The sequence below is a fragment of the Sceloporus occidentalis genome, unplaced genomic scaffold, assembly GCF_023333645.1.
Source record: "Sceloporus occidentalis isolate IW3139 unplaced genomic scaffold, rSceOcc1.0.p SCAF_2, whole genome shotgun sequence".
Taxonomy (NCBI): domain Eukaryota; kingdom Metazoa; phylum Chordata; class Lepidosauria; order Squamata; family Phrynosomatidae; genus Sceloporus; species Sceloporus occidentalis.
This window is the reverse complement of record NW_028316982.1, coordinates 90,784,192-90,809,983: the sequence shown is the minus strand read 5'-3', so window position 1 is coordinate 90,809,983 and position 25,792 is coordinate 90,784,192. Positions and strand designations below refer to the sequence as shown.

Genomic DNA, 25,792 nt, shown 5'->3' with positions numbered 1-25,792 from the left:
TGATATCTTTAATCAGCCAACCAAAATGCATAAAACACATGATGCAAGCTTTCAAAGATCCACTGGTGTTTCTATCAGACAAAAAGGTTAACAGGAGAAAAATAAAATAAAATAATGAATTTTGGATGTTATTGTACTAAAAATGTTTTGTGGCATTTTAAAGAGTACCAACTGTAAGCAGATTAAAATAATAACAGAACTGAATACTATTTATAGAATTTTGCTGCCCATTCAATACAGATACACAAAGATATATCAACATAAATATCAAGAACAAGCCCTGCTATTCCAATATTTTTAAAAGGTGGTAGAAAACACACACCTCATTTTAAAGCCTAATTATGCTTTTGTACAATTCATCACAAACATAGTGAACACTCCCTATACTTTTTGCTTTAAAGTAAAAATATGGTTCTTTGTTTCTCCCTCTATACCACTGATTTTCAGCCATGCCATAGCAAATTCTGGGTTTCAGGGGGTAGGAGTACCCCCTGGAAGGAGTACATAATGACCACTTCTTATGTAGCTGAATGATGGGAGGTTCAAAACAAGCAAATGGAGGGACTTCCTCACACAGTATAAAAAGAAGAAAAGAGATATAATAAGGAGTGGGGAAAGGAAAGACTGAGGTTTAGCACTGGAAGTAATGTCTCAGAGCATTTGGGGGTAGGAGTAAGACAGAATTAGCAAAAGTCAGAAAATTACATTTACATCAACCCATGGTTTAATACCCTGCCTTGTTTCAAATCTGTAACCCATCATGTTCCTTCTTGATATTGACATAGGATTGCCAATACATTTGATAGTCCTGATGAGAAATCTGTACTTTTGACAAGAGACTACTGTTAGAACAGAATACAGAGAAACAGAACGGTTCTCACTTGGCAAAAGGTTCAGGCAAGGCTGCATCCTTTCACCCTATCTGTTCAACTTTTGTGCAGAAAATATCATACAAAGAGCAGGCTTGGACATAGAAGAAAGCAGTGTAAACATAGGAGGAAGGAATATCAATAATCTGAGATATGCAGAGGACACCATACAGTACTACTAGCAGAAAGTATCACAGACCTGGAACAACTACTAAGAAAGATCAAAGAAGAAAGTGCAAAGGCAAGCTTACTGCTCAACATAAAGAAAATAAAAGCAATGACCATGGAAGATCTACAGAGATTCAGCCTAATTGAAATAGTAAAAGAGTTTCTATACCTTGGGTTAAGCATTGATCAGAATAGGGACTGCAATCAAGAAATAAAACGACTAGGAATGGGGAAGGTAGCTATGAAAGAATTAGAAAAGATCCTAAAATGTAAAGATATACAACTGAGCACAAAAGTAATAATTGTATAAGCCATTGTATTACCATGTACAGTTGTGAGAGCTGGACTGTGAGGAAGTGGCTAGGAGGAAAATCAATTCATTTGAGATGTGCTGGAGAAGAGTGCTAAGGATACCATGAACAGCCAAAAAGATAAAACAAATGGCTTTTAGAACAGATCAAGCCTGAAATCTCCCTGGAAGCCAAGATGATAAAGTTGAGGCTATCATACTTTGGTCACATCATGAGAAAGAATTAAACATCGGAAAAGACAATAATGTGAGGAAAGGTGGAGGGATACAGAAAGAGAGGAAGACTGCATGCAAGATGAATGGACTTTATTAAGGAGGCCATGGGCATAAATTTACAGGACCCAAGCGGAGCAGTGGAAAATAGCAAGTCTTTGAGATGTCTCATTCACAGGGTCGCCATGAGCCGGGATCAACTTGAGGGCAGTTAAGAACAAAATAGCTTACTGAAGATTTTCAGGTGTACTTGCATTTCCCAAGTAGCAAAGGCTGTATAAATAACCAAAGCCTTGTTCATATTTCAGTTTACTAATCAGAAAAATAATTATATGAACACAGTCAGAATATGGCAAATAGCAGAAGTATCCAAAATAACAATAAGCTGCATAAAGAAGGGAAGTATTAAAGCTTTTAAGGATTCATAACTCTTCTACAGACATTATGAAGTACATGTATCTACAGTGCTCCCTTCCCCTACGTGGGGGATCCATTCCGGACACTCCTATGTAAGGGGGAAATTGCATATGCTTGCGTCCCATTGAAAATCGATTCTCCTGCAGCTTCAGTGTATGCTGAAAGCCATGGAAGTGAAGCCCACGTATGGCACAGGCTCACTGTATTTAAATTTCCTGGACTTTGAAAATCTCTCTATTGCCATATGGAGGAGGAGCATGCCTGCAAAAGATACCCCCCCCCCATCATAACATCTTTCTTAAGGACTGAAACAACATGCAGGCATCTGACTAATATCTCCAATTGTTGTTTTTTTCCTTCTCCTATTTCGTTTGTAACATCTTGCCTGATGAAGAAGCCCAGGGAGCTTTGAAAGCTTGCAACAAGTATATTGTGCATTTTGGTTGGCTAATAAAGGTATTACTGATGGATTTTTGTTTGTATTTGTTAAATGGCCAACACAGCTACCCCTACATGTTTTAGGTATCTATTAAGCATCAATAGTTAATCTGTTATCAATTTCATTTTGTTTGATGCAGTTTAACATCTTCATTACCCCTTCACTACTGACTGTAATGCCTATTATAATTTCAAAATTGCCACACACTATTTTTGTTCTTAACTACCATCAAGTTAACCTCAACCCATAGCAACCCTATGAATGAGGAGCCTCAAGGTCACCACCATATCAGCATAGCTCTGCTCAGATCTTGCAGACTGAGGGCTGTGGCTTTTGTTACAAAGCATAATTGATTTTTCTAATGAGTCATGTATTCTCATGATATTTCCAAAGTCTGATGTTTAGTCATCTTGGCTTCTAAAGAGAGTTAGCATGGACAATCCTAACTTTAGAATTCAATGCTAGGTCTTTACACTTTGAAATTTTGTCCAATTCCTTCACAGAGGCCCTTGCAAGTCCTAGTCTTCTTCAGATTTTTTGACTGCAATCGCCACTTTGATTAACGACTCAGCCAAGGTATTTAACCTTTACTTAAACTATTTCAATATTTTCATCATGTAATTTAAAGTTATGTAAATCAACTATGACCATTATATGTGTTTTCTGAATGTTCAATTGTAAACCTGCCTTTTAACTTGCTTCCTTGATTTTTTCAGTAGTTGTTCCAAATCTTTACTATTTTCTGTGCTATGATGTCATCTGCATATCTTAAAATGTTGATGTGACCTCCTCCAATTTTCACACCTCCTTCCTCCAAGTCTAATCCTGCTTTATATATATGTTCAATGTACAAGTAAAAAAAAACAGGTTATAAAATACAGCCTTCATTGACCCCCCTTGCCAACTGGAAAGCATTCTGTTTCTTCCTATTTTGTCCTAGTATTAGTGCCTTGTCCAGAGGAGAGGTTACACATCAGGACTATAAGATGCTTTGGTACACCCATTTTTTTAAGAGTGATCCAAAATTTTTCTTGATCTACACAATCGAATGCTTTACTATAATCTATAAAGCACAGGCTGATTTTCTTCTGAAATTCTTTGATGTGCTCCATTATCCAACATATGATCCCTAGTGCCTCTTCCTTTCCTGAAGCCTGCTTGGACATCTGGCATTTCTCGCTCCATACATGATAGAAGCCATTGTTGTACAATTCTGAAATCATTTTGCTTGCATAGGAAATTAATGCAATGATCCTGTGGTTACTGCAATCTCTGGTGCCCTCTTTTGTGAGGGCTTGAATGTATATTCAACATTTCAAATCTGTGGGACATTGTTTTGTTTTCCATATTTTTTGACAAATTTAAGTTAGAACTAGAGTAGATTCTGCCTCTGTAGTCTGAAGCAGCTCTATTGCCATCTGACTACAGCTTCCACTTCATTTCTAAAACTGTAGATTCAACTTCAAATAGTTCTTCCTTGAATTAATCTGTCATCCTTTCATCTCTTTTATATAGTTCTTCCATGTAATATTTCCACTGACTTTGGGTTTTTTTTAACTTGGTCAGTTAATGAGTCTCCCTACTGGTCTTATAGAATCCTCACTCTTGTATAAATTTCCCTTTGATTTATCGGACCTTGTAGGAAAAGTCTCTTTTCCTCCTTTTTTGTTGCCATATTCTATTTCTCTGCACTGATTATTATAGTAGTTCTCTTTGATCTTATGTACAAGTCATTGAGCAGTTCAGAATTCTGACTATATTACAGTCAGCCCTCTGTATCCATGGATTTTGCACCCACAAATTCAACCATCCACAGTATGAAAATAGATAAATCCAAAAAGCAAACCTTTATTTTGCCATTTTATATAAGCAAAATCATTTTACTGTGTCATTGCATATAATGGGACTTGAGTATCCATGGATTTTGGAACCCACAGGAGGTCCTGGAACCAAATCAGATACCAAGGGGCCACAATACTGTCACATTTTACCTTTGCTTTTCATCTGTCCTTATGAGTTTCAACTGTCATTCATTAATGCGTCTTTCTTTCTGGATGCTTATAGTGGCTTTTTGTATTCTGCCCTGACAATGTCTCTGGCTTTAGTCCAGAGTTTTCTTGCTCCCAGTCAATTACATTTAATACTGTAGTACAAATCTATTTTTACATTATTTTAAAATTCTACAGGGAAGTTATTCAGGTTGTATTTTGGCATGATTATTGGTTTAGTGTTCTTTAACTTTACTCTAATTTTTGTTATTAGCAGTTTATGGTCTATGCCACGATCTGCTCTTAGTCTTGTTTTTGCAGAGAGAATGGAGCTTCTCCATCTTCTGCTTCCAATCATGTAATCTATTTGATTTTTATATTGGCCTTCTGGTGGTGAACATGTATACAGTTGTCTCTTTGGTTTATTAAAGAATGAACAAACTGTTGGATGCACAAAATTCAGTCAGTGCCTCTTAGTAAATTATAAGTAAGAAGATATACTGGGTACTGCAGCAAGAAAGTGCTTTTATTTTAAAGAATTAAAAATCCAAGTAAATAAGACAGGTTTTTTTCTGGGCTTGAAAATAATTTTCCATGCAAATCGTAGGTGCTGCACAAATACAGTGCTGTATCTATAATGTACTAAGTACTAAGAATGACATCTTACTCTTGCTTGGAAAATGAGAATTGATATTTGCATGGTAATGCAGGCAGTAACAGAAAGCACCAGAATTGTCTTTATTTGATAATGTAAATGACCAGTTTCATTTCTGGGGCTTACCTTTTTAATAATCAACTCTGTATTTTGAGAAACTAATCTGTGTGGATTGGTTTTTTAAAAAAAAAATTAAAGGAAAATAGAATAATATACATACCAGCACTGAATAAATATGCAAGCACCTATAAACCGGAGAGAAATCTACCAAATCATGAGCTGTCAAAACCTGTAGGAAGGGAAAAACAAAACATACAAAATTTGGTAAGCAATGACAGAATAGTACAAAATAAAGAAAGTGTAACAAACTGAGATCGGCAAATTAGATCAAAGGCAGATATTCGCAGTTTAAGGCAAACTCTACAAGGACCAATAATTTAACTGATGTAACAATTTTCTCAGTGCTTTTACCAGATAAAAGCATTTCGACTACGCTTTTACACAGCTCAGAAAGACATGGAAAGTGCAATGAACTCGTTAAAAAAGGTATCTGTCACATTTAGCACTGGTGTGAATCCAAGCATATAAATTTCTAAGGTACTCAAGAAGAACAAACTTGAGCAACTGTTAGCCAAAATCAAGTATCTGCAAGTATGTAACTTGCATATTTCCTCACATTTACCTCTAGGTCTCTGTGAGTTCAGAGAAAGAGATCTGATCTACATATACTAGGTTCTTAGAAAGCATGGATGAGCATTTCAGTTCAGTTCAAGACAGAAAGAACTTCAGGTTACAACAAGGAAGGGAGATACCCAAACTGTGGGATTTGTCTATCCACACATAGGGCTTTGAATGTTCTTTAAAACTTCTTTCACACAGTTTCAAAAGTACTGTGCGATCCCTTTGCATACCGTATTAGATCTAAGTTAGTCAGAACAACAGTTTTTCACTAACATCCCTACTATGTTACAATATTGCTTACGGATTTGTTTTGTGGTATTTCCTTCAGCACTTGACATGCTTTTTCTCATAGCTTTCTTAATCTGAAATGGTATCTGATATAGTGGCAAGACAAATCTGCTAGGTTCAGGTCCAGTCTGGGCATAACCAAGGCTTCATCCACACAGCAGAAATTATCCAGGTTGATACCACTTTAACTGCTATGGCTCAATGCTACAGAATTCTGGGAATTGTAGTTTAGTGAGACATTTAGCCTGCCCTGTCAGAGAGCTCTGGTACCATAGCAAAGTACAATATAGCACTGAACCAATCAAACTGAAGTGGTGTCAACCTAGATTATTTCTGCAGTGTGAATGCAGCCTAAGACCCAGCTCCTCTTCAATGTGGGCAGAACATTATTGAAGGTGAGGCAACTGTGACATTCTGGTGGTTATTCTGCCCATCCTAGTGGCAATCTGAGGTTGGATGGAGAGGGTGATGTTCTGTTTCTATGCTGATCAAGCTTGAAGCTGCACTACTGTACTGTGCTTGTGTAAGGGGACACTGAAGACTTCTTTGCATAAGTATGTTAAAAGGACCACTACTGGAATATTGAGGAGTTATATCAGCATAAATATCTCAAGAGGACACCCGTCTGTATATTTATTTATTTGACTGACTGATTTACACCACACTTCTCTCCCAAAATGGGATTCAAAGTGGCCTACAATATAAACTAAAGAAAGAAAATAACTAAAACAATGCAGCACAAAGGTTTTTAAAAGCATTAATCAATCCATCAATTTAAGAAATTACTTTAAGGCATTAAATTAAAAGTTAAAAACATATAAAGCAATTATTACACTACACATCCTAAATGTGTCATTAAGCATGTACAGTAGGACCTTAGTATCTGTGGGGGATCTATTCCAGACCCCTCTGCGGATACCAAAACCACGGGCCCTCAAGTCACGTCCCTAATGGCGGTACGTGCATGCTGCCACATCAAGACTAGGGACACCCCCCGTTGTCCCCAATGGCAGCGCATGCATGTGGTCACACCTGAAGTCCCATTGTCCCTAATGTCGGCACAACCATGTGTACATGCTGCCATTGGAGACAACGGAGGCTGTTACTAACAACAGGGGTTAATCCCAATGGTAGCACAGCCACGTGAACATACTGCCATTGGGGACAATGGGGGGTTGAAAATGGCAAGATGCTCTAATCTGCAGATGCCAAGCCCATGGATAACAAGGCCCCCTGTATTGGAAAAAGTTTGGCTAACACTCCTGTATTTGTTTTGAGGGGAAAGAGGACAACTAGGTAAGAGGAAGCCATAGTAAACAGCAGTCTATCCATTTTTTCCCCTCAGCAGTTGCTGGAAAAAAACAGGGGAGAAGCACTCCTAACCAAGAAACCTCAGCAGGGCCAACATTTCCATTAGCCTCAATAAACTATGGGGGAAAGACAGTATGTAAGCAAAGGAATAGAATAGGCAGCCATCACATGTGCTGGGGTGTTTGTTAAGGTGGCTTCTGCCACCATCAACTCACGGCAATAAGTATAAGACACAGGCAACAACAGCTGAAGCCTCTGCACTACCAGTTGGATCCATTCTGAGTTGACGGCTATGACTTGGGAGGAGAAAAGATGTTTAAGAAAACTGTCTGTGTTACAGTATTATGTAACACAACACTACATATCAAGATACTGTTTTCTCGCCTCCAGAGCACAGCTCTTAAAATCCAGAGCTAGGGATTCAAGATGCTGCTGGCAGCTTGAGTGGTTGTCCTCCCTACCATCAGCTCTGCCAATATCCTCCTCTCTTGAGGGACACAGTGTTGCTTGGATGGGCAGGGGAGGGGAACAGGGAACCAGCTGTAGTTCTTCTTCTTCATCTGTGTGGCAGGTGAGTTTACAGGTAGTTTGATGGAGGTCTTTGCTCCAGCCTCAGACCGTAAGAGAGTTTGGACTGCTTCTGGCTTCCAGATCACTCCCCACGGTAGGGTCACACCTCCTCTATCTGAGCTTTGCTATTTCTTGAAGTGGAAAGCAAGACTACAAGGATGAGAAGCCTGCTGCTGCTCCATACCCCTCTTCAACAGAGCAGATCCGTGTTGCTTCCTCTTTCCCGTTTACTTCATGATCACTCCTTCTAAACTAGGAGTGGGGTGCAGTGGTTAAATGCCTGTACTGCAGCCACTCACTCAAAACCACAAGGTTGCGAGTTCAAGACCAGCAAAAGGACTCAAGCTTGACTCAGGCTTGCATCCTTCCGAGGTCGCTAAAATGAGTACCCAGATTGTTGGGGGCAAATTAGCTTACAGTTGTAAACAGCTTAGTCACTGCTTAGGCGGTATGAAGCAGTATATAAATGAAGCTTGTTTAAACCAATTGGTATTTTTTCCTTCAGGAGAAAAGTAATTGTGTTAAACACCCTCTTTCAGATATAAGTTTAACATGGGGTTTATTCAGGCCCATTTCCATTTTCCGACTTGATTTCGTTATGTTCTTTCCCCTCACCTCCATCCCCCCAAAAGTTCCACGCCAAAATTTATGTTCAACCTTGTGTAAATTTCTCTCAGTCTAAGACATTTTCATAAACAGTTTTGCTTTATGTTATTTTTGGCAAATAATACCGATAGAAAAACTTGAACATTATTTTTGGCAATATACACATTTCTGTGTGTGCATTTTTGGGTATATTTTCATTCTACTGCAACAGTATAAATATCAAAGAATAACTGTTTCAGTTCACATATTTGTTTAGGAACTGCAAATCTGGTGTTCACATTGAACAGCAAACCTAGGGGATGTTAGCTTACTTGCTGTTTACCGCTATGATCTTTGGAATAGCGGTATATAAATAAAACAAATTATTATTATTATTATTACACTATTCAATGACTATTTCTGTATTCTTTTCTCATTGCCACAATTCAAAGAACTACAAAAGAGTTTTGTGATTCTAGCTTCCTTCCTTCCAGATCTATGCCATGTGAGCAAACATTTTGAATATAATGGGCAATTTCTAATAATGGGCAATATGAATAATAATATTAATTTCTGAATAATAATAATTTGTGAATTTTTGAATAATAATAATTTCTAATAATGGGCAATTTCTGAAGTAGTAATATGCCATAGGAAACATCTGTTTAGAGAAAATGAGCACACTATTCCACTGGACTGTCCAAAGCACCTTAAATGACCCTCTTTAAAATTTCAGCCTATTCCAAAAAGCTACTTGGCAAGTTGTTCAGATGTCGGAACAGTATAGTCGTCATCAGCTCTAGCCAGCAAAGTCAGTGATGAGGAATGATGGGAGCTGCAGTCCAACAATATCTGGGAGTTGCAGCTCAACAACTGGAGTCCCAACATTTCAGCATCTGTGTCCTAAAAGATGTGTTATATCTTAAATAATGCATTAAAATAAATAGTAATATGAGGCCAAAATACCTCATCTTCATGTCCTTCTTCCTCTTCCTCCTCCTCCACATCAAGATTTTGCTTTGAAACAACCTCATTCCTTGTTTCTGAAATTCCATCATCATTTATATACTTATTCTTCCCATAACGGACATTGTTTGGTTTTTGGAGAACAGTATTAAAGGTTTTCTGCTGTTGTGCCTATATGAGCAAAAACATACAATGAACAAGAGCACACAAGGCCCTAAAGAAACAAGCAGTGACAAAGGGAAAAGGAGGAAGCTTGGCCCAGCGCTAGGTGTGATTTTAGTAGATCTGTCTTCAAACAGAGGTAGTGCTAGCTGAATATAGGCAGAAGTGTGGGGGGGGATAGACAATTTCAAGCCAGGACTCACAGCAGGAGATGGCTGCTGAACTCTTCCTTCACCCACTCTTTCTCCTTACTCAGCCTCCACTCTCCAACCAGGCTCTTTACGGTTTTGGAACCCAACAGGGAGGAAAGTAACTGAAGACAAAAACTGGTGGGCAAATGAAAAGATCAGCAGCCTTCCCACCTACTGCTTATCCAAGTGAATGTGACACACACCCACACGCATAAGCTACTCTTTAAGGTATTCAACATAAGTAACACTTTTAAAATCAAGTTTTGCTGAAGTCAGGCCTACTTTCATCTGAAGAAAGGAAAGGAAAGAAAGAAAAGAGTCCAACACGCTATTGTTTTCAAATATATTTATATCACACCTTACAGCTTTCTAGAATGATTCTATACATTTATCACGCATTCGATTGGTGGAGGTTTCTTCCCTGAATGTAAAAATAAGTGTGACACAGAGATACTGCATAAGTGTAATCTATGTAATTCCTATGCTCAGAAAAAAAATGGGTGAGATAAAAACTACAGAAATCATGTTTCACACATGCACTTGCATAATATGCAGTGTGAGATGATGTTTGATGACTGGATGATGGAAGGAAAGTTTTGTGCCATGCATGCCACCATCATGTAAAGCCCACAGAGGACAAGGACTGAGGCTTAGTTTTTACTGGTATCACCAAAAACTTAGTTGAGAAGTAATACATTAAAGTATTTTCTTAGATCTGAGTACTGAAACTTTACCTGTTTCATTGCTGTTTCACCAATTTTATCTGAATGTTTCCGAATACTCTCCAGAAAATCCTTAAGATCCGACATGGAAATTTCTTTAATTTCCTCACGAAGCTTTGGAAGGTTTTCAATCATTATTTGACAAAAACGGTACTGACTAACTCTAGGAAAGTAAATATTTTCTAACTGTTCCATAGTTTTTAAAGCAGAATAGTATCTAGGACAAAAAAGAAAAGAAAAAAGAGATGCATGTTCTAATTTTTTAAAAGTGAACAATTTTTATTGTTATCCAAATGTAATCCAAACAATTGACTCTAATAAACTCTATATAACCATATAAAACCATATAAACTCTAAATTCTGAACAATTCTAATCTCAATCTCATATGAATAAGAGTAGGCATTGAAAGGAACAAACTAGAGTGACAGGATGGATGAAGATAAGAGGGGGAAACACAAAGGAGGGAGGGAGGAAGATAATCCTCTTGGGGCCTTTCACCTTCTTCTCAAGGGCCAAACCCAGTGCTGCTGAAGAAACATCTGACCAGGAAAAGATTTCTTGATTCTAAGCTCCAGCTAGAACATTTACTCAGTGTTCATGCTAAGGATGGAAACCTTTCCTGAGAGACTTTCAAATGCTCTTTTTGATAGATGTGGAATCCATTCTACCTCTAAATAAGTACTGACAGATAGTTACAATCAATGAAAGAATAAGGACTGTTCCAGTACTTTATTCATACAGTACTTTAAAAATGCTCTTTTTCTTGTTTTATGTACATCCTCTTCTGTTTAGATAGTAGCTGGACACACAATCCAAGATAGAAACATAGTTCAGGGTCCTGGTCATTAAACAGACATTAAGTGTTTGGACCCAACAGAGGACCTTGGTTGACATGAGCATCTACACTACATATTTAATGCAGTTTGACACAGCTTTAACTCAATGCTATGAAATCCTGGAATTTGTAGTTTTGTGAGATGTTTAGCCTTCTCTGTCAGAGAACTCTGGAGCAATATAAAACTACAAATCCCAGCATCCCATAGGATGGAACCATGACGATTAAAGCAGTGCATTAAGTTTGCAGTGTGGCAGCAGCCTGGGTAATTGCTTTGCCCTCTGTACCCCAGTGTAATCTTTAAGAAAAGCTCCACTTCCAACTTGGCTGCTACAGCAGCAATGTCTGTTTAAAGTTGCTTTTTGAAGTATGATGTATAATGCAGTGGTACAGGCCCTCTCCTGGGCCACTACACCTTCAGTGCCTTAATCTGAGAAAGCACCCATATCCCAGAGAAATGAAGCATGACAACGGGGAGTTATTTGGATGGTGAAAATGATCCAGGATTAATCCAGACTGGATCTCCATTGTTCATGTGCATCCTGAACGCACCCAATTCAGTTTTTTTTTTTTTTTTGGGGGGGGGGGGCTACCAAATAACCCACTTAACCCGGGATAATCAGTACCGGGTGTTTTTCTGAGGTTTTTTTTAAATTCACATTGTTGCCACTGTAAATAACTGATATGAATAGACCCAGGATTAAACTCTGCATGCCCTGCTGTGTCTTCCCCCTCTAGTAAGGGGAAAGAGGATTCTCCCTCTCTTCCCCCTCCCCTCATGTCTTGGTAGCCGGCGGCTGCAGGGAGAAGTGGAGACTTTACTGCCGCCTTGAGACACCTGTCTAGGGACCGTTTCTCACAGGGGTTGCTAGTACCCTTGGGTGGGACATGAAGGGCTGGAGAGCATGTGTGAGTAACAGTATACAGAGAGATGTCCAGAGATGCAGTTCCAATAAAAAAAAATAATGGGAACCACAAATCTGGAATGCGTGAATGAGATTATACACATAGTTGCGCTTAAAAAAATGACATCTGAATGACCCCAAAGATGCTTTCAGGATCTCCATTACCCATTTCCTTTCAGCAACAAATGCCACAATAGTAAAATGCAGCAACAGGTACTTTGTTGTGGGTGGGATGTGGTGGCAGCAGCTGGTTAGCCAGCCACCCAGACAGACAGACAGAGAAATATGGAAGTAGATGATGATGGAAGTCAAACACTAGGCAGACAAAAGCCCTGCTACCTAAGAAAGAGGTTTATCCTGCTTCATGAGAGTGCCAGCCCTATCTAAATCGAAACTGTCCCACCTGCACAAAACTTTTAGAAAGGAAACGCAGGAGCCAGGGACCAGATAGTCACTGACATGCATGCACATACACAAGCACTTGAGGAGCCCTGGTGTCGAAGTGGTTAAAAGCTGGTGCTGCAGCCACAATGTTGTGAGTTCGATCTTACAGGGCTCCACGTTGACTCAGCCTTCCATCTTTCTGTAGATTGGCAAAATGATAACCCAGCTTGTTGGAGGCAATTGGCTTACACACTGTAAATGGCTTAGAAAGTGTTTAGTTCACTAGGAAGTGCTATTGTTATAAAGTGCTATTCTTGATAGCTGTTCTTAGCAACACCAGTCTTCCCAGTATATAGCTGGGGGGAAAGAAGGAAGCTGTGACCCACCAAACAAGCATCCTGCCCACCAATTAAATTTCTGTTCTCATCTAAATTTCAAGCATTGCAGAGTGAAATATCAAATATGGTTCACATCTAGAATTCCTTTTCTTTGAATGCCCAAAGTGTATTTCTGAATGCTCAATTGAAGTTTCATGTTACTGAAATGTTACAGATTTGGGGATAGGATGAAATTTTAGAGAGAAAGAAATCTTATTTAGAGGGTAGCAATGCCCTCATTTTGCCTCATCCCACAGCTACATCCTAGGTCTTTCCACAGTTTCTCTGAAGCATGTCCAAGAAAGCAGAAGACTAAAGTTTGTCCATGGTTCTTGCCCATTTTTAGTGGTATAGTATGACCCCTCTATCCATGGAGAATATATTCCTGGACATTCTGGCAGAAATTGACCATATGGTCATGCTGGAGGACCTAAAGATTCCTAAACAAAACACCTCTCTAGGCCTTATAGCACAGCTTTATGGTCAACTTCTGCCAGACATATACCACAGAATCACACTAGATGATCTAAAAAATATCTAGAGAGAACATATTTGTTGAATGCGGGTAACACGGTGTAGTGATTTCTGTGTTGGACTATGGCTCCGGAGACCAGGATTCGATTCCCAGCTCAGCCATGAAATCCACTGGGTGACCTTGGCCAAGTCATCAGAGGAAGGCAATGGGAAACATCCTCTGAACAAATCTTGCCAAGAAAACCTCATGATAGATTTGCCTTAGAGTCGCCATAAGTAGGAAATGACTTGAAGGCACACAACAACAACAACAACAACAACAACAAAGTGAAACCATGGGTACTAGTCCCGCAGATAAAGAGGATGTATTGTATTTCTCTTCCCATATCCCAGGCCTCAGCACAATATTGAAACAGGCTTCTGAGCTGTCCTGGTAAGGTCTTTGCACAAAATAAGTTGGGGGCTGGGGAGAAGAGACTCTATAAAATGGAAAGGGGGAAGGGTCTATATGTAAAATAATGCTTTTGTACACAGTTACTGAAATGTGAGCAGTAACAGACTGAAGTAGTGAGGGAGAAGCAGTATTGTTGTTGTTAAATGCCTTCAAGTTGATCTGACCGTGTAGATGAGTCATCTCCAAGACATTCTGTCCTCACCTAATCTGCTCAGATCCAATACATTCAGGCCTGTGACCTTCCTAATTGAGTCTATCCACCTGGTATGCAGTCTGCTTCACTTTCTATGGTCTTCTACCTTCCCTATCATTATCATCTTTTCTAATGAAATGTATGTACATACTAACATGTATTTTTATTGTTAGTTAATTATGGTTTCTGCTTAATAATTCTGCTTATGATTTTACCAGCTAATGTTGGGTTAGTCACTTTGCTTCTCAGCTATAAAATGGAGCAAGTGTTCTGCAAATAACTTGTGTAGAAATTTAGAACCTTGATATTCTAATACAGAACAACAGCTCCATCTAGAGTCCCGTAGCAGATACACATCTTTGTTTTTATCTCCATTCACCCAGTTTAATCCCCTTCTGTGACAATACTCACCAACAACATTTGAGATGGATCTTAATTCACCATTGGTTCAAACTACACTGGATCACCTTCACACTACACAATTACAGCACTATGACTCCGCTTTAACATGGCTGCATCCTATGAGACCCTGGGATTTGACGTTTAAGGAGGGATATTTAGAATTCTCACCCAGGGAGTTCTAGTGCCTCCCCAAACTACCTATCCCAGGATTCCACAGGATATAGCTATATCAGTTAAATGCTATAATTGTACATAATGAAGGGGCCCTTAATTTCAGAAAAGAAGCCAGTACAGCCTCAGTGCCATCTCTTCTTTGGGAACTAGGTGCTTTGAAAACATTAACTGTAGTCAAGTAGGAAGGGATGTTATGAACTCTCTTGAAGTAGAAGATCTGGCTCACTATTTACTGGAGTGTTAGATGTATTGCAGTCCATTGTTGTTGTTGTGCCTTCAAGTCATTTCCGACGTGTGGTGACCCCTAAGGCAAACCTATTATGGGGTTTTCTGGGGCTGAAAGTGTGTGATTTGTCTGAAGTAATATCGTTTATCTCCTTTTCTTAGGCATTTGGGCAGGGATGAATGGGTAGGGGCAAAAGGAGGGCACCAAGAGCCTCTCAAACAACAATTCTACCTCCTCACAAAAATTTATCTCCAGTTCTCAAATTTCTAACAGTGCAGAGAATGAGACTGAAAATTGTTCACAACTAAATCTTTATCTGCCTCTTTTCTTTGTCTGCCTAAACTGCATTTCTAAATGCTCAGATAATTCTAAGTTACTACAATAGTATAAATTAGAGGTCTGAAGGAAAATTTCACTTTGGAGGGAGATTCTTATTGGGGGCAATGCCCTCATTTTTGTGCCTCCTACAACTGCAACCCTAGATATGGAAAATGAGGGCGGGCGGGTTGAAGACAAACTAAACTTTCTTCTGCAAGATCCTAACCAGCTGGTGACACAGAAGGTTGCCTTTTTGAAATTATAGCAGCAAGTTGTTGTTTTTTTAAAGGTGGAAAATGTTTGAAGGAAGATGTAATCCTTTTCTTTTAAAGTGAATGTATTTGTATGTATTTGGCAAATTTTATATGGTGTTCATTTGTAACTGATATGGTCTGTTGGGTTGGTTTTTTTTAATCTATTTTAGCTGGCCAACTAGATGAATTCATGTTTTATCATTGCTATTGGCTGGGTCAGATGTCATAATCATAACATTCCCACTTCAAGGAATTACTCTAGAACAACTCTTCCTAACCTGGGGTGCCTGTACCTCCAGGGGGTGTGAGATGGAATTTCAGGGGGTGCAACAAAGAATGGTTTGTGTTCTTAAGTGACAAGCCATGAGTCATCATTATTTTTTTCTGAATAAATTAGAATCTAATTGCTCCATTTAGATTTGCATTTTATGCACTTGAGTTAAACATATGTTTTTAAAAGTTCCACTTGTGCACCCGGCAGTATTGAATGTGGTTCAATTTGTGGTTCAAAAATTAGAAATTATACTTCTTCATCTTCAAATATAATACTACTTTGTAGGGCATGTGGATATTAATCAAACATGTCCAAAAGATGTGGGGCATAGAAAAGGCTGGGAACCACTCTTCTAGATGTCTACTGTGTCAGTATACTGCAACATCGAACTCTTTTAGTTGCAGCACACTTAGTTTCTCTTCTCTTTCCATTTTGACAGAGCAAACTAGACTTCCAACTCACATACTTGTATTAACCATCAGAAAAGACACAGACATTCAGACCTTAGCAAAAAGGGGGAAGTGTCCAACTTGGGAATATTTTTGTGGCTTTCCATACAATATTATATTCTTCTTGCTTGTGGTGCTTCATTGTTTAATGCTATCTCTACTGTGCATGTGAGTGCAGTGGGATGAATGGAGTCGGCTGCCTACATGTCCATACTTTTCCTTCAGGAAACAAGGGCCAGAATCAAAGAAGGAAAATAAGTCAGGACAAGGTTCATTAACTGGGTTGTGATACAAAGGTCATATTATATGTACACTGTATTCTATGTATTTATTTTGCCACATAGTATGAGCAGCTTGTCTCAACTGCTCTCAACATTCAGAGCTACGTACTTGCAGGTACTTTTCATTTCTATTTCATGCTTTTCGCATATCAGAGTATGCACAAAATTGGCCCCAATATTGTCTGGCAAGTAGTATCTCCTAGCGCCATCCACACATATAAGAGTGCCCCTTTTCTTTCAGGAAATGCTGCAGTCAATGTACAAAGTGAGTGCAGTCTATCAACTGGATTGGGGAATTGCAGCCATGAAATAAAACATAGCAAATTAACAATCAGTGGATCTTCCACAGGTTCTGCATTTTTAATTCAGTAATACAGAAAAAAATAGCATTAGGGTAGCCATTTTTTTTAAATGTAGGAACTGAAAAAAGTAAGCCTCTGAGAAGCAAAAGAGGCTCCAAAATTACCATTAGGTTGGTTGCCTTGGTGGTGTAACAAAGCAACCATTAACCAACATTTACTATGAGTAAATTTTAAAAGCAATAATTTTAACTATAAAGAGATTCACAGCTGTAAAATGGGTTTTATTGCAAATATCTGCACAAGGCTTACAATTACAGTAACAACGTTAAATATTACACAATCTAAAAATGAGCAGTAAAATATATAAAGGGTAAGAAATCATAACTCTTCTTTCAATCTTTCTTTGTTTTCAAAGAAATACGTGCTTGCTTAGAATCTGCTTTTTTTTCAAAGCTTAACACTGCAATCCTGTGCAACCTTTTCAAGAAGCCAGTTCCACTGTGCTTTGTACGATTTAAACCCATGTAAGGATATGCTGAACTGCAGTTGAAGGCAAACTGTAATAAGGCTAGGAGCCTGTTCTGCCGTTTTTAGAATTTACTAGTTGTTCACAGCCTGTTTTAACATTCTAAAACAAATCAAATTATAAATGCCATTATAAACCTAGCTCAAATATTTTCACTGCATTGAATACTGCTTAAAACTGAGCTTTTCTCAAGACAATCATTAAGCCCTTGAAAATGCTTCATTTTTCTCATAACATCTGTTCATTTGTAATGACAGACATGAAACAAAGACATGAAAAGAATACAATGACCAGACCAAGATTCATTATATGTCTTGACCAGAGTAGTCTTTACCATTCCATCAGTAATTGTAGAAGACAAGTGGATGAACCCATTCATTAAAAAAAGTTATAGTCTGGTTGAAAAGAATTCTACTCACCTTTTTACATTCATCTGATCTTTTAATTTGCTGTACATCTCCAGTACTGCATAAATGAGATATTAAAACATATAAATACTACTACAAAATGTGCAAAGATTACAAGGCTCATATATTTTCCCCCTTATGTTCAGTTTTACACACAAATACACTCTTTGTCCAAGGAAGGTTTTACAATATGATGATAAAATAATTTTTAAGGCAATGTAATGTGTGCTGAAAGCAACAGGGGGCAATGATCCATCAAGAAAAATACTAAAATCAAAACACTGTTCAAGCCTACCTCAATGCAAACAAGGCAACATTTTCTTACTGAGAGCACCCCTAAAAACCTTCAGCGCTTCCTGTATATAATTAGTTCATAGGGACAGTGTATTGTATACCAACAGTACCACCTACTGTAATCCCTGCAAGTTACAGCAAACAACAATAAAGGGTGGTTACAGATGTCTGCAGGAACAGTTCTTATAAACAGTGCATCATGTGGAAAACTACTGACATAGTATAAAGGGCTAGATAGGCATGATAATTAAATAGCTACCTAAAATAAATGTCTAGAAACTGTGATATTTGCAGGGGGAGAGAGTATGTCGAGAATGTTTAACTATGAAACTGCCCATTTCAGCAATAAGCAAATAAACACTGACATTTAACAGCATGAAAATATTGTGTATCTATTAGGTAAAGGGTGGGCACAAGTTAGCTAAGGACTTAACATTAGAGCTCTGGATGTTTTATAGTAGATCAGCAGTGATTTCTGATTATTAATTGTTCAAGAGTAACAATAATAAAAAGTTGTTGTTTTTTAACTGAAAGACTGCAAATTGCCGTCTCGTATTCATAACCGTTCCTAGGCTCAGAACTCTTTAATTCTCAGTACCGCTCTTCTGAATCAGTCTCCACCTGGTGAATCTTGGGGTTGTAATAAAAAATAAAATAGATCCCATAAGTCTGAAGTTTATCCACACTGCATTAAATCAATCATCATAATCATCATCACCATCCATAGCCTCTTAGGAATATCCTGGCTGTTCAAGAACAGAATTAGACACAGTGGCTCTCAGCTGAAAAATCCCTTTTAAGACTACAATGATATTTGCATTCAAATGTACAACACAGCTGTGACATGGTTTTGACATCAACTTGCTGAAATTTACAGGCTTCTTATTTTGGTGGTGATTTTTAGTTACTCTGTGTAATGCTAACTCACCTGGAAGACACAACTGAAGCTTCTCAACCACTGTTGTAATATTCCGTTGCTGAAGTCGGCATTGGATGATTTCCTCCGTTTGAGCTATTACCTTGGATATTTTCAAAAAACATGTTGCAGTTAAATTACGGGTACAAGCTGTTCCCTAAAAATGTTCATTCAGCACATAGGAAGCACAATTTTTCTCACCTCTTTCCCAGCATCTTGAAGCCTTCGGTTGGTATCAGTAACTTGGACCTTAAAAATAATTTCACCTTTGTTAGACAAATATGCATATATTGCCCTGATGTAACTGTTCACCCTTGTAATCAGATCATGCTTCATGAGAAACTTAGAACAAAGAAATGCAAATCCAAATTAACTCTACAGCTTGAACTTGAACTTTTGATCACCAAGGTTTTTTTTGTTAACTTCAATTAGTTATGACAGTTCTTTCTAACAGATTCTGTGGCAAACTTCTCAAATTTACTTGGGATTTTTGAACTTTATTTGTTTCTGTAGGTCTGTCAAACAATTCAAATCATTGACCCAATTGACCACTGGTCCCTTTTTGATAACCTCAATGAGCTCTATGTGCCATTCATTGTCTGCAAGAAATGGTGATTGCATTTTATGGTAATTAAACATTCATACTTTGCTGAATGCAAACACTGGGTGGTTGATTAACATCAAACGTGAAAATCTCCAAGCCACAGCAACATTTTAATGCCGCAGGTGCAGGCAAAGCTCAACCTCAGACTTTCCCACATATTAAGTGACTCATTAGGTCATCATAATAAGGGAGCACATTCTAGTTTATTAAAAAACTCATTAATTTCTGAACAAAGATGCTCAATGACCTCATTGATGCTGTATTTGGTCTCTTGTTATCTGAATATCCTTTATATAATGCTGTTCTAATCATAACCTCTGGTGAACTACGCTCATTCTGTCTGCTGTGCATATTTTTCTTGCAAATGTGTAAAGAGAGCTAAAGAGACTAGTTCCACATTTTACTTCTGAGGAAATTTCACAATAACATTCTAAAAAATCCCAACAATTCCATCTTCATTTTGAGAAAGCAGACAAAATATTTGTTTAAAGAAGAAAATCACATGTCTGATTTGGTTATTTGTTGGGGGGATGAAAATCAAAACTTGCAAAAAATATTTATATTTGCATGCTTTATGAGTCTGCATTATATATAATTCCTGCATTACTAGCTACAATTAAATATTGTTCATTGAATCAGTCTGCAAACATTCAAATATGTTAGTATTTTAAAGGGGAGTGTTCAATTATAAACCTGCCCTATGCAGCACAAACAAATTCTTTCATTATTTTTAAATTGATATAAAAACAAAGTTAGTGTCTTACCTTTAATTTTTCTGCATCAGCTCTTACTTTAAGTAGTTCTGTAATAGCATCCACAAAACCTTGATGGTGAAAATTGCACATCTTTTCAATTTCCCTGTCATGATTGCGTATGCACGCATCTAGTTTTTCCATAAACTTCTGGTGTGCATTGGGTTGATCATCATATACAGATCTGTCAAATATATAAAATATGAGCAGCAATTAGTATTTTGAATCTTAATTTAACAAAATGTAAAAGGAAAAAAACCCTCAAATAACATACAAAGTGAATAAATTAACTACAGTTACCCCATACCCAAAATTGCTTTCAGACAAGAAGAATATACAGTGTGCCTGCATTATACGCTGTTTTCATCATACGCTGAAAGCAGCGCTGAAAGAAGCGGCACTGCGCGCCGGAAGAAATAATGGCACACGCCACCGCACCACCAAGAGCACCAGCATACACGCTATTTCTTTTATGCGAGGGGGGGCAGAATGGATCCTTAACCTTAACCTTAACCTTAACCCTCAAACACTAGTCCAATACAGTCCGCTTCTCTTACCATGCCAAAGATTTTCTAAATGCTCATTTGGAAATATGTGAAAATAATCAATAATAATAATAAATTGTTTATTTATAGCCCGCCCAATCACGAAGAATCCATGCAGGTTACAACAGTAAAAAAAATACATAGCAATACAAGTAGAATAAAAATAACATAACAATTTACAATAATAATAAATAGCAAGAGTGCATAGCAAATAACAATAATAGCAATAAAAACTGCATAACAATTAACATTTCAAATCAATACAACTTAAAATTAATGCCCATAATACATAGCAAATAAACAATAACAACAAACATCAAATCATAATAGCAATAAATAGCAAAAACTGACAATGACTAACTCTCTCATGGCAGCAAGAATACAATACAGTGCAAAATGCAAGATGAAAATAACAACAAAAACTGGTCCCTTATACTCCCTCAAGCATTAACTAATAATAACAATAATAAAATGAATACTATCTATCTATCTATCTATCTATCTATCTATCTATCTATCTATCTCATATGCCGTAACACTGCATTTTTAAACACCTCTAGGGGCAAGCAAAATACAGCTTTAAGAATTGTCTTGCACAAATAGCCCCTCTAGTGGAGAATAATTGCCCAATGTTTAAAATGTTTTGATTTTCAAAACAATGCAGTATGTGAGCACCATTCCACTAGCTCATCCCTCCTAAGAGAAACACAGCTAGGCAAACTATCAATAAATACAAATGCACCATCAAAAATCCAACTCAGTGTCAGAGTTAGCGTTTCTTTCTTAGATTTATTGTTTATGTCATACTCTACTTTCCTGCATACATGCTGTATCTAGAGGGCAGCATGACTTTTAGCTGTATTTGTTTTAACTTGAGTCTCAGACTGGGGAAAAGCCAGGAAATAAATAAATATAAAAATATCACCACTACAAGAAGATAATTAAGACAGTTTATGCAATCCATAAAACAATTATCAAAACTGGACAGAAACAGCACATGACTTGGTTATGTTTAATGCTTTGTTCATGGAACAATTGATATACTTGTTACACTCCTTTAAGTCTCAGACTAACCCAGGTCGCTCAATGAACAACCGAGTTCTTTCCTTCCTGACAAATTTCCAGACACCAATTGTACTTTAAAACTGGATCTTATTGAACTGCAATTCCCAGCATTCATTCTTCTCTACTGGGTATGTTTGTAAAGCCTACTAGAAGTTGCAACCTGAAAACCCCTGGAGGGCAGCATGATTCAGAATAATAGTTTGAGCCCTGAATATTCCAGGTCAATTCAGGGGTCAAACAGATTTCTTCCTAGTTTGCCACATCTTTGCTCAGTACTACACTACACAGTTACAGCGCTACTATTAAGCTTTAACTGCCATGGCTGCATCCTATGGAAGCCTGACACTAGCAAAGACCTAAAGCATTCTAGGAGAGTATTTGAAATGCCACTCCCTAAGTTGCAAGTCCTAGAATTCCACAGGATAGAATCATGGGAGTTATAGTAGAATGTGTGCCTTCACAAGCTGTCTGTCAACGTATGGCAACCCCATTAATTTCATGGGGCTTTCTTGGGCAAGGAATTCTCAGAGGTGGTTTGCTATAGCCTTCTCTGAAATATAGCCTACAGCACCTGCTATTTGTTGGTGGTCTCCCATCCAAGTATTAACCTGACCTGCTTAGCTTCCAAGATCGGACCAGATCTGGTGCCTTTCGGAAATAATAGTACTATACTATAATTCTATACTGTTAATGGTCGCATTTGTTTGTTTTCGTATCTACATATACTACATTCACACACAAATATCTAAGCTTAAATAAGTACTGGCCATGTTCTTAGAAGTGAGGAGAGAAACAACGTGTGAGCCAAAGAGCAGCACTGCATAAACAAGAATGACAGCTGTGAAAGAAAGACAAAGGATGCAGAATGGTATCTGCAAAACATGGGTAGATCAAAAAATGTCATTATGTGTTTTCATGACTCTATGCAACCAATGTACACATGCACAATATACATATAACTTTCAAGTACTATGTGCCATAACACTGCATTTTTAAATGTCCATGAAATACAGCTAAAAAAGGTCTTGTACAGGGTGACCAGATGTCCTAATCAACAAGGAGGACAAGGCATTGTAAATGTAGGACATTAAAGGAAAATGTAGAATATTACCAAATAAAAGCTAAAAACACTCATATAAATGTAATTCATGCTTCATAGCCATGCATAAAATGTAGGACATTTTGAAATTCCTCCTGGATAGAAGGTTGCAAATGTAAGATGTATTCTGGAAAAGGAGGATGTCTGGTAATGCTGGCCTTGCACAAATAGCCCCCTAGTGGTCATCAGAAGCCAAAATATTTTAAACGGCAATATGACTTCAGACAATATGGCTATGTATGCAAACAGGGAAGAAAATTACCTACCCAGAAGCTAACAGAACACTATGACTGTCAGTGAAACAAGATGACATAACAGAGGGTCCTTGGTATCTGCTGGGGTTTGGTTCCAGGATCCCCTGAGGATACCAAAATTTGTGGATGCTCAAGTCCCATTAAATACAATGATGTAGTAAAATGGTCTCCCTTACATAAATGGCAAAATCAAGGTTTGCTATTGGGAATTTTTTAAATTTTGGAATATCGTCATGCCATGGAAAGTGGAATCTGTAGATGCAAAATTGGGGGATATGGAGGATCAACTGTATTTTTCAGAATTGCTCCTATCATCTGAATACTCCATACCTACCAACATTTACCATTACTGTGACAGATTTTAAATGACATCTTTGAAATAAAATAAGCTATGATTTTAACAACACACACACACATTTGCATTAGGGTAATTCAGTATGATCCTATCCACAACTATTTAGAAGTAAGCCCCACAGCCAACTTGGAATTATTTCCAGATAACTGCAAGGGATTATACAAGTAACTCAAGGTATGGGAAACTGCCAAGGAATGGGTAGTGCACTGAGCCTAAAGGGACACACACAACTGATTTTTGATTCCTCACTACCAGCTCCCCTTAAATAACCAATAACATGCCTTCAAAAGCTTGTGGGGTACCACTGGCCACTCTGCTGTATTGGGGAGGGGGTGTAGCTTTTCAACTGCTTCAAGCCCAGAGACAGCATTAATGTATCAAATATTTGCACTTCTCATTCTAATAACACTATCTTAACATCACCTACCTAAGTATCTTCTAACTTCTGGTGATCTCAACCTTATAAGGCTATTTTAAAAAAGCCTGCCCTGCTTATTATTTCCTATGCTTTTATGATGTCTCTTTGTAAAGAATATTTGCAGAGAATGCATGTTTCCTGATACCTTCCTATTGCTTGGTATTTATTTATTTCACATTTCATTTCAACATCATTTACCTTTCAATCCACCTCTCCCGACACTAGAAAGAGTAGGTTCTCCGCCGAGGCTGAAGATGTGTCATCAATATTATAGTGTAGAATCTCCTTTTCATCTTGTCCTGACTGTCATTTGCACACTAATCAACTTATTTATGAAGCTATTGGCTAAAATGAGATGCAGTTTAATTAATATAGACCCATACACCCAGAACTGCATTAAGTTGTCAGTTTACTACAACTCCCAGAATCCCAAAGCCAGCACCACAATGGCTACAGAATTCTGGGAACTGTATGTAACCTATAAAAGTTACTTTGCCAACCTCTGCATAGACTATATAGGCCACAACCCACCCAAAGTTAGAAATTTTAGTCATATGGCTTTCAATTAAAGTTTTATGCACATGCTTAAATTTTAAAGTTGGCCTGCAATCTTGACTTGTTTTCAAGCAACTAATCATAGTTCCCATCACAGAAAGCAATGGGGAATCCTAATGGAGAAGCAAAGACAGCTGTTTTTTATATCTTGACTTAATAAATACTACAATGTGGTTTTGGCTTGACACAATGTGCATGAGATATATTATATATTTGCTATGGAAGTGCACCAGAAAGGAGTAGAATCTTATTCTGCAAGCAGAAAAACAATGTAGAAAAGGAGAATAAAAGGAAAAGAAAATGATAAAAATAAAATTATGCATCCGATACAAATATATTGTGGGACATCATAGTTCTGTGCTGTAACATTCACAATCATCCACATCTTTAGTAAAAATGAACTGTACATTGCTCTCAAACCATTCTGTTTTCCCAACTAGGGCTAAGCAAAGTTCAAATACAAGGTAAAAAAGGCACACAGAGACCACTTGCTATATTTCACAAGAAGTGCAAAGCACAGCTATCAACCGCAGCACATTTCTCTGTGCTACATATGGAAATAGCACCACCCTGTGGGAGTCATGACAAATTATTTCTCATCACAAGTCATGGAACAGCTGCAGTTGTTATTGCTGTTGTTGTTGTTGTGTGCCTTCAAGGGGCTTCCGAAGTATAGCAGCCCTAAGGCAACCCTATTATGGGGTTTTCTTGGCAAGATTTGTTCAGAGGAGGTTTGTCATTGCCTTCCAGTGAGGCTGAGAGCATGTCCAAGATCATTCAGTGGGTTTCAAGTTTTCTAACCAGTCATAGTGGTTTTTCTGATTGAGAGAGAAAGCAAACAATTCACTACCACTACTGCTGTTCTGCCCTTAGTTCAAGGAGGGTGTTCGCCACAATTTTCAGTTCACAATGTTTTACAAGGTTGCAGTTTATAAATACTATGTAAAAATGCATGTCATTTCACTCATACTTCATCACTGTTTGCATCTCCTTGTTTAGTATGCATCAGTAACTTCTGAACTAGATGTCACAGGATGGCTCAGATGATCAACAGTGTGAAATCTTTGACCCCCAAGCTATGTTTCGTTTCACCTTAAAAAAACCACAGCCATCAGTAAAGGATTATGGGAACTATATTCTAAATACTGGGACACAACAGTACCT

General features: G+C 37.9%; 1 protein-coding gene across 7 annotated transcripts in view; it reads right to left on the bottom strand.

Annotated features, from left to right (window-relative positions):
* Window positions 1-25,792, bottom strand: part of LOC149318673 (exocyst complex component 6) — a 128,926-nt gene that overhangs the window by 77,822 nt on the left and 25,312 nt on the right. For all 7 annotated transcript variants that reach the window (XM_089510256.1, XM_089510251.1, XM_089510252.1 and 4 more), the window contains 7 exons: window positions 20,350-20,521; window positions 19,183-19,230; window positions 18,994-19,084; window positions 17,784-17,829; window positions 10,548-10,752; window positions 9,461-9,631; window positions 5,280-5,348 (listed from right to left, as the gene is read on the bottom strand). In XM_089510256.1, coding sequence (XP_089366382.1) covers window positions 5,280-5,348; window positions 9,461-9,631; window positions 10,548-10,752; window positions 17,784-17,829; window positions 18,994-19,084; window positions 19,183-19,230; window positions 20,350-20,521 — 802 coding nt within the window. The remainder of the gene's footprint in view (window positions 1-5,279; window positions 5,349-9,460; window positions 9,632-10,547; window positions 10,753-17,783; window positions 17,830-18,993; window positions 19,085-19,182; window positions 19,231-20,349; window positions 20,522-25,792) is intronic.